At 37.0% G+C, this 9,521-nt stretch overlaps 1 protein-coding gene across 4 annotated transcripts in view; it reads left to right on the top strand.

The window, feature by feature from the left end:
• LOC112156608 (inactive dipeptidyl peptidase 10) overlaps nt 1–9,521 on the top strand; it is a 122,633-nt gene that overhangs the window by 41,108 nt on the left and 72,004 nt on the right. For all 4 annotated transcript variants that reach the window (XM_024288844.2, XM_024288845.2, XM_024288841.2 and 1 more), the window contains exons 2-3: nt 6,260–6,374; nt 6,448–6,543. In XM_024288844.2, coding sequence (XP_024144612.1) covers nt 6,260–6,374; nt 6,448–6,543 — 211 coding nt within the window. The remainder of the gene's footprint in view (nt 1–6,259; nt 6,375–6,447; nt 6,544–9,521) is intronic.

The raw sequence follows: 9,521 nt of genomic DNA, 5'->3' as shown, positions 1-9,521 counted from the left end.
ATGTAGGCAGTTAGTCAAAGGAAACATAATTAGAAAATTATCTGGTGCTCCCAGAAAGACTTTTACTTGGCTAACACCTCACTATAAAGGCGTTTTATTTTGAAAGTCCTATCTATTTTAGCAGTTGTTCAATGTACTCATGACTCTTCACCAGAAAGACTGAAGAGCAGCGATATTTTTCATCGTTTTTTTTCTCTTTCCTTGTGAGGATTTTTCTTTACAATCTACCATTCATGCCCTTTTATTTTGAAACTGTTTTTTATTGTTTTCTGTGTTTTATGCCTCAATTTAAAAAAAAAAGCTAATTTTCTCAAATATTCTCTCTGTTTTGGGTTAATTTGCAGACATTTTCCCTCCAGGTTTTAGCTTAATCCTCAAAGTTTCAGTTCTAAAAATGTCTTAAAATTATTTTTATCATATTTTGCAACTGCTGTCGCCCGCATTTTAAGATTAAAGATAACAATTTGGGCAGTTCGTTAAAGATCCCAGACAGACTTTTTTTTTCTTTGCTAACGCCTGACTATAAAGACCTTTTTATTTTGAAGATTCCATGTATTTTGGCTTCAGCCTATTGTCTTTAACTGCTCAGTCAGATCATATTTGGGTTTTTAGTATGAATGTCGTTGCAAAATTGTAAAAAACAAAAAGTGCAGCAAGAAGTTTAGTGCTAGAATAAAGCTAATTAGCGTGTAAAATTAAACAAATATTCATTAGCTTACAGTAGTTTTTGGTTTAACGTTAGTTTTTGCTTAAAAATGTAAATGTCATTTTTTTAAATAGAGGAAAGTAGTTATGAACAATAAAATTGCATGTTTTACACAATTTCACATTTTTTAGACCGTTTCCATCAACAACAGTTTTATTTTGGCGGGATCAGCATGTTGAGTGTTATGAGTTTCGACGGACCAACAAATGCTTCTTGTGGCTCTTATAAAATAAAAAAAAATTTTTTTTTTTCTTTTGAATTTTCCTCACCAACACAAAAAGCTTGAACGTGATTGGAGGCGGGACTAAAACAAACCAAAAAATTGTGCTGACCCCATCAAATGCAACGCGCGCTCCCGGTTAAATTGTCGGGTTTGCTCTCCGCTAAAGAGCGTCCCTCAATCTCTCTGATCCCACAAACTGATGTAGCTAGCATTCTGGGAATTAGCGATGAAATGCTTAGAAAATAAAAAAAAGGGGAGGGGTCAGAATGAGACAGTCCCGCCTCCAGTCAGACAGAATCGTTCCGGATAAACAATGTATATAATAAATGATAATAAACTGATAATAAATGACGGCAAATCAAAACGTCAAAAGAAAGGGTTGGGAATTTCAAGATCTCAAAATAAGAGTTAATTTTTTTGTTTTTGTTTTATTACAGCTGATTGGTTAGCAGGATAAAAGCGAAACACTTCTTTAATGGCGTAAAACCAACTACTTCCTGTTGAATTTTATGTTTTTTAAACAATGGTCATAAAATGTGTTTTATGGGCTTATTTTACTGCATATTGTGACCAATCCCACAACACTGAAGCATATTGTAAGCAAGTTTCTTGTTAAAAATATATAAATATTGTCTAGAAATGAGTGCAGCTGTGGATTCACTGTAACACATTTGTATTCTGGACTGGAATTCACATCTTAAGAAAAAATCCCTACAAAAAACGACATGTTTTGGTAAATTTTTCATCTATATTCACAGGAATAACAACCAATTATTTTGATTTTTATTGTTTTGTTTATATGGATTTGTGAAATCCACCAAAATTGCATAAATATTCAAATTTTCTTGGATTTCTTTAGGCACAAAACTGATTCTGTGTTTGTTTTTTGTGTAATCCTCGTTTTATTAGTGCAAATTGTTGTGTGGAATCTCCATGTGAAGTCTGTCAGCCCAAGGAAATTAGTTTTGTATTGAAAACGTCGACAAAAAAAGAATCTAAATGATGATTTTTGTTTGTTCTGTTTGCATAAAGTGGATATTTTCAGGGCGTGCGTTTGTATTAGTCAGTCCAGCTTCTCTCGGTGCTGCATTTATGCATCCCAGTGACTGAAAGTACACTCAAGACCCCCCACCCCCACCCCCACCCCTCTGCATTACTCACGCTTTTATATTGAAGGGCAGACGTCCCTTCAGTCCGTTTCTATTGAAGCTTTAGCCTGGAGCGTTCTGCAGCCCAAACACCTCCCAACTGTGCTACTGCAGCTGCTCCTCTGCCAGCAGCTGCGTGTTCTCGCAACATCTGCGCAGTCCTGCAACATCTGTGTGTTTGCACGACATCACCACATCTGCTCGACATCTGCGCGTTCTCTTGACATTTCCACGTTCTCTCGACACTTTCACGTTCTCGCGACACTTCCACATCCTCACGACGTTTCCACGTTCTCACGAAATCTGCACGTTCTCTTGACATTTCTGCGTTCTCATGACATCTTCGCCTTCTCGCAACGTGTGTTGTTGCGACATTTCCACGTTCTAAAAACATGTTTTTGCAACATTTTATCGTTCTTGCGACATTTCCATGTTTCTGCGACGTGTGTTCTTGCGACATTTCCATGATCTCGTGACGTTTCCCCATTCTCGCTACATCTGAGTTCTCGAGACGTTTCCACGTTCTCGCAAGATTTCTATGTTCTTGCGACATTTCTACAATCTTGCTACGTTTTCGCATTCTCACGACATCTGAGTTTTTGCGACGTTTCCCCATTCTCGTGACATCTGAGTTCTCGCGACGTTTTCCACGTTCTCGCAAGATTTCTATGTTCTTGCAACATTTCTACAATCTCGCGACATCTGTAAGTTCTAGCGACTTTTCCAAGTTCTCGCAACATTTCCATCTTCTAGCGATATTTCCACGTTCTCGTGACACCTGTGAGTTCTTGCGACATTTCTATGTTGTCGCGACATTTCAATGTTCTCGTGTCATTTCCACGATCTTGTGACATTTCCACGTTCTCGCGACATCTGTGAGTTCTTGTGGGGTCTCCACATTCTCGCGACATTTCCACGTTCTCGCGACATCTGTGAGTTCTTGTGGGATTTCCACATTCTCGCGTCATTTCCACATTCTCGCGACATTTACACGTTCTCGCGACATCTGTGAGTTCTTGTGGGGTCTCCACATTCTCGCGACATTTCCACGTTCTCGCGACATCTGTGAGTTCTTGTGGGATTTCCACATTCTCGTGTCATTTCCACGATCTCGTGACATTTCCACGTTCTCGCGACATCTGTGAGTTCTTGTGGGGTCTCCACATTCTCGCGACATTTACACGTTCTCGCGACATCTGTGAGTTCTTGTGGGATTTCCACATTCTCGCGACATTTCCACGTTCTCGCGACATTTCCACGTTCTCGCGACATCTGTGAGTTCTTGTGGGGTCTCCACATTCTCGCGACATTTCCACGTTCTCGCGACATCTGTGAGTTCTTGTGGGATCTCCACATTCTTGCAACATTTTTAACGTTCTAGCGACACTTCCACATTCTTGCGACATGTGTTCTCGTTACATTTCCATGTTCTCACAACATTTCTGCCTTCTCGTGACGTGTGTTCTCTCAGTATCTCGCGACGTCTGTGTGTTCTTGTGACATCTATGCTTACATTTCCACGTTCTCACATTTCCGAATTCTTGCGACATCTGTCTGGTCTTGCGACATTTCCACGTTCTCGCTACATTCGCATTTTCTTGCGACATCTCCGCATTTCCCGCTTTAATAGCTACGTTTTTAGCATTTTCTTCGCAGTTGTTTTGGAAACTGTGGTTTTTTAATTTAATTTGTTGAACAAATCAATGTTTTTACCTAATGATTCGCAGTTTTTTTTTTTTAAGATATTTAAAAAAAAATTTTAAGAATACAAAGCACATTTTCTTTTGTTAGTTCTATGGATTTTTTTACCATGTGGATGTTTTTGTTCTACTTCATCTAGTTTCCTTTTGTTTTACTACATATTTTTACTTCCAGTTTTGTCTAAATTTTTCCGTGGTCATAAAACAACTATTTGAACTGAACATTTCATTAGGATCTCAATGAGCGTTATTTAGTTCTGTCTAGAATCATCCAGAAGCTTCCGCTTCCATCACCTCCAACAGTGAAGCTCCTTAAATCCAGCCACAGGGATCTGCTTGCTCTCACCTGAGCTTCCGCGGCTCATTTTTCCCACTTTTCCTGGGATTTCTGGTTTGCAGCTGTAACCTTTACTGACAGGAATGATGTTGATCAGATCTGTCGTCCAGTAATCCAGATTGAACCCTCTGCTGTCTGTTTCCAAAGCCCTAGCTTGTGTTTCTGTAGGCGGCGCTTGCATGTTTCATGTGATTTCATTCTTAATTCTCCTCATAAAAACGGAAGCAGCATTGATATCTGTGCAGCCGACACACTCGGATCAGAACTCTACGCCTGGTGGGCGGAGCAAAAGGAGAAACTCCAGCTGGAAATGAGCTGTTTGTACCAGAAACCTAGAAAATCGAGCCGTGACGTTTGACCCGGCGGGCTTTCATGCAACCTGGGGGTCAAACAATCATTCTCAGTGGAGTTCAAGCAGCAAATTTAAAAAAAAAAAAAGGCTCAGGCGTGCAGCGGCCATGCAGGTTGCAGTTCAATCCCCCAGTGTTGTGGTGTTCCGCTGAAGACACAAAAGATGATGGTCTTTCCTTTGACGCAGTGATGTTTCTAACGGAAACGGCCGGCTGCCACCCCCTGCAGCGGCGCCCCTGGAAACTTCCGAGCGCACGTTCTCCAATTCCGAGCTTGCATCACTTTAAAAAAAGAATTTTTTTATCCTCCTGTCTGCGAATTAAACTTTTATTAGCAGAGACTGCAGTGAGCAGTGATGCAAGCCTCTCGCCTCTGATAAACATCTGGAAACTGCAGATGAAAGCTGACCACTTTGATATTGTTCTGTCTGTGGATAAGCTCCGCCCTCTTATTTAATGTGAGAATGCTTAGTAAGCATTCACACATTAGTGGTCCTCCTGCTCCTTTACGTACATTTTTGGGCATGTAAAAACACAATCACACTTCAGTGGTTTCAGCAATCTTTGTTCAGCTCGTTCAGGACAATACTGCTTGTACTTCTGGTATTTATAAACGTTATAGTTTTTGAAATATTGAGAAAAATATACCACATAGGAAATACATTTTAAAATTTCAAAATTTTGATTAGTTTAGTAACGACCCTTTAAGATATATTCATTGGCAATTTTCTAATTTTTTTCATTGTAATTTCCCCAAACTTTTAGTTTGGCTTCTAGTTTAGCAACATGCTAACGTTTTTGACTAATTCTGTTTACTGCAGAATTAAAGTCTACTCTGGAGTTTAGCTAGTATAGCAACAAGCTAGCTTTTTCTTTGGCTAATTTATCATTTACTGAGGTTTTTATGCTATAGTTTTTGGCAATTTGTTATCTACTGGGAATTTTGGGCTAATTTACAGTTTAGCTTCTATTTTAGCAACAGGCTAACGTTTGTGACTAATTTAGTTTACTAAGGAGTTTTAGGCTCTTTTGGAGCCTTAGCTTCTAATTTAGCAACATGATACTATCTTTGGCTAATTTATTTTTTTACTGAGGTTTGTTAGACAAATTTAAAGTTTGGCTTTTTTTTTTTTTTTTTTTTTAGCAACATGCTAACATTTTTTAGTGATTCTATTTACTGATGAATTTTAGGATAATTCAGAGTTTAGCTTCTATCTTAGCAACGGGCTAACATTTTTGGAGTTTAGCTAATATTTTAGGAATGGGCTAATGTTTTTCACTAATTTAGTTTACTGAGGAACTTAAACCTATTTTGGAGTTTAGCTAGTATTTAAGCAACGTGCTAGCTTTTTTGGATAAATTGGATACGTTTTTTGGGCTAATTTGAAGTTTGGCCAGCATTTAAGCATCACAATAAATATTTGTGCAAACTTGACATGTATTAAGGGATTTTTAAGCAATATTATTACAAATTTCTTTTCAGAAATATTGTCAAATTCAACACTGTTTCATAGTTCTTAAACTAAATTGCTAGTTTTTTTTAATCAAATTTAACATTTTGCAAATAGCTTATGTATTTTCAGCAAAAAGCTTCATCATCTTCAGCGACTACTTTCAACAAAAATCATTCACATTAGCATTATCGCAGATAATGCAACTTTTCTAGTTTTTTTTGTTTTGTTTTGGTGGCATACTCTTTAAGAGAATTAGACAAGAACTCAAATCCGAGCAGATCTAAGACCAAACCCTATCAAGTCTGAATGTTCTTGAAGACCAAAACCGTGTTTGTCTGCAGGAGTACGTGGACGTCAGCCCCCCTCAGAGGAACTGGAAGGGAATCGCCATCTCCCTCCTGGTGATCGTCGGGGTCTGCTCCCTCATCAGCCTGTCCGTGGTCCTCCTCACACCCAGTACGTATCCGCAGGGTTCACAAACTCTTCCCAGACGTTGAGTTCTGGACTGAACGCTTTGGTTTGTCCCCAGCCGACCTTCCGGAGAGCAGCAAGTCCAGGTTGACCGTGGCCGACCTGTACCAACCGGAGTTCAGCGTCCACGACCCCGAGGCCACGTGGGTCAGCGGTGAGTACAGAGTGTTTCTTTAGCTTCATTTTTTTTTTTTAATTTCTTGTTGTATTTAAGTTTAAAATGTAGGATGAAAAGACTAGAATCTTTTAAATGTGCAATGAAAATATTTTTGTAATACAACGCTAAGTTGTGGTTTGATGGTTAGAACCTTAGAGGCGACTCCCTCTGACCTGTATGTGGACACAGACGGCCTCTCATTCTCTCAGCAACTCCAGATCCACAGAACCTCACTCTCTGGGAACGATAGTATGATGATGATGTGACTCTGATTGTCAATCAGTGGAAATGTATGTCCTTAACTCGAGTTATCTTATCAATTGTTGCAAATTTTTAGAGAAAAAAACAATTAGAAATGGTGATTCTGACTAATATAGGTCTGAAGAAACTCTCAAATGATCAGAGGTGTAAGAATCTACAGACGGTTGTTTTATTTACAAATACCTTTCCATTTTTTTGAATAATTTTCAAATATCATATAGCAAAATTGTTCAACCCTTTAACACCATAGATTTCGCTTCATTTTTTACATTCTTTCAACTAACATGACTCTTCAACTGTGTACAGTTACCTTTCTAGCGGATTCTGAAGTGTAGTATTTATTCAGTGAATGAAAATCAGCCAATTTCATGCAGGTTTTACCGTTATACAAAACTTAAATAATGTAAAGTGTCACAAACTCAAAGTTATGAATAAACCTCTATCTATTTACTTTGAAGTGTTACCTGCATAAAGGCATATACAGTATATTACTATTAAGGCATATTGTTGTAAAATTTGTGTGACACTTTACATTAGTGATACGTAAAAATATTAACTATGCAAAGGGTCATGAAAATAAAGAGATATTTGTTTAGTTACTAAAACTTTACATTTGTTAAATGTTGCATATTTATGTAAAGCAACAGTTTACATTATTAACACTTTACCTTAGGAACGCTTGATGCAAAGTATTAATAACGTAAAGAGATACATATCAATATAACACGTTTATATTACTTTACATTAGTAAAACTTAAGTGTTACTAATGTGAAGTGATGCACATTGACATAACATGCTTTATTAAGACTACTTTAGTAACATCTTGAAATGTTACTTGCGTAAAGGCATATATTTTAATGTAAAGTTAGCGATACTTTACGTTAATAATACTTTAAAGTATTTATTAGGCAAAGAGCAGCGTAAAGATATATCTGTATAAAATTACTGAAATTTTACATTATTAAAGTGTTGTATATCTGTGTAAATCAACACTTTTTACGCCTGTAGCATTTTACACTAGTAATACTTTACATTTTTTTAAGTGTAACTAACATAAATGGATATATACTAATGTAAAAGGGTAAACTTTATAAAAATTCGTTTTGTAAGGTGTTTCATATACGCTAGTTTTGATTTACTGATTTTAAAGTGTTGCATATTGACACAAAGTCACTTTTCTTTACGTTGGTATTTGTTAGAATTACATTAATTGCATGAATGGCTGAAAAGATACGCTAAGTCAAAGTTTTGTAATGTCGGAAATGTTCTCGACAACAACAAAATAACACGTCTTTGAACTGCTGTTTCGTTTATGTGTTTAATGTAATTCCAAAATATTCTGTCGTGGAGAAAATCTGCATACTGGCGCAAAATCACTTTTGTCACAGTCAAATATCAGCTGTTTCAGTTGCCTACGTAAACATTAGTGTAAAGTGTTTCATATCGGCGCAGAGCTGCTTTTCTCAGCTTCAGTATCTGTTTGAATTACGATAATTGCGTTAACGCTTTAAGAGTTACGGTTGTTCAACCGTGAGGCCCTACCTAATGTCTCTACCCGGAGAAGCTGGCATGGTGATAAAACTGGGATTGATTAGACGGCGTCTCCAACAAACAATCGTATTTACTCAGAGCATCATCCCAGGAAGTCACTCTCCTCCCATTACTCCCTATAGGAAGCATTTTCATTTTCATTCATCAACTACTCCATTGGGTAGATCATAAAAGGTTATATTTCTCAACAGTTTGCAGAACAATCCATTGCTTTATGCCACAGTTTGACATCAAAATAGCCCCACTTTCTCCATCCTTCAAAAATGGTAAAGTTGAAAATGTTGCTTTTCTATTGAAATGGAAGTGAAGGTTCATAGCAGCCATATCATTTCATTCCTGTTGTTTCAGGGAGTGGGTTTATTGTCTCTACCTGGAAAAACGTTTTCCTAAATGTCCCCAACAACCAGAGTTTACTCACATTTAACATCATTTAACAATAATTTAGCATAATTGAATAAATAAAATGACACGTTAACATAGATTTAGTGTTTAGTCATCAATGAAGAGATATTTCTTACAACATCTGGAATTTACAATTTACCAAAGTAGACCAAAATACATAATTTCAGAGGAAGATGATAATAATTTTGACTAAAATAAAAATGTAAAAATTGATAGTTACAGAATAGTCCATCGTGTTGAATAAACTGTAACCATTCAAATTGGGAAAGACGAGTGATACTAACCTTGAGTAACGATTAAGCTACGTTCACATCAATCGTAAGCGACCACTTCCCATCAAAAGTCTCGTTTACTTGGAGCCTGAAACGCGCGTACATATGTGTTTTGAGTTCATGTTCACGGTTGCTACACAAGTTTCTATATGCTTATTTTGGACTATGTACAAAATACATGCTAATTTAATTCAACCAAGTTAAACTTGGACCACAAAGGGACTCGAATTTGGTAATGGTGTATATTTGATGTCCCTTTTAATTCACTGAAGTAGTGCTGGGCTTTATTGAAAAAATTGTATTTCACGATATAAATTCTTTTATATCACAGTAACATATAAATCATCATGAAGAGTATTTTCTAAAAAAAATTGACAAAAATGTGATTACTTACTTTTCCGACTTTATTTTTTCAAGTAGCATAACTTAATTGCTACAAATGAGAAACAGTGCACAACTGTTTCAAGTTTCTTGGTAGGAAAACATTT

Source organism: Oryzias melastigma, linkage group LG2, assembly GCF_002922805.2.
Source record: "Oryzias melastigma strain HK-1 linkage group LG2, ASM292280v2, whole genome shotgun sequence".
Taxonomy (NCBI): Eukaryota; Metazoa; Chordata; class Actinopteri; order Beloniformes; family Adrianichthyidae; genus Oryzias; species Oryzias melastigma.
Note: the sequence above shows the minus strand (reverse complement) of the source record. Positions and strands in the feature narration are given on the sequence as shown.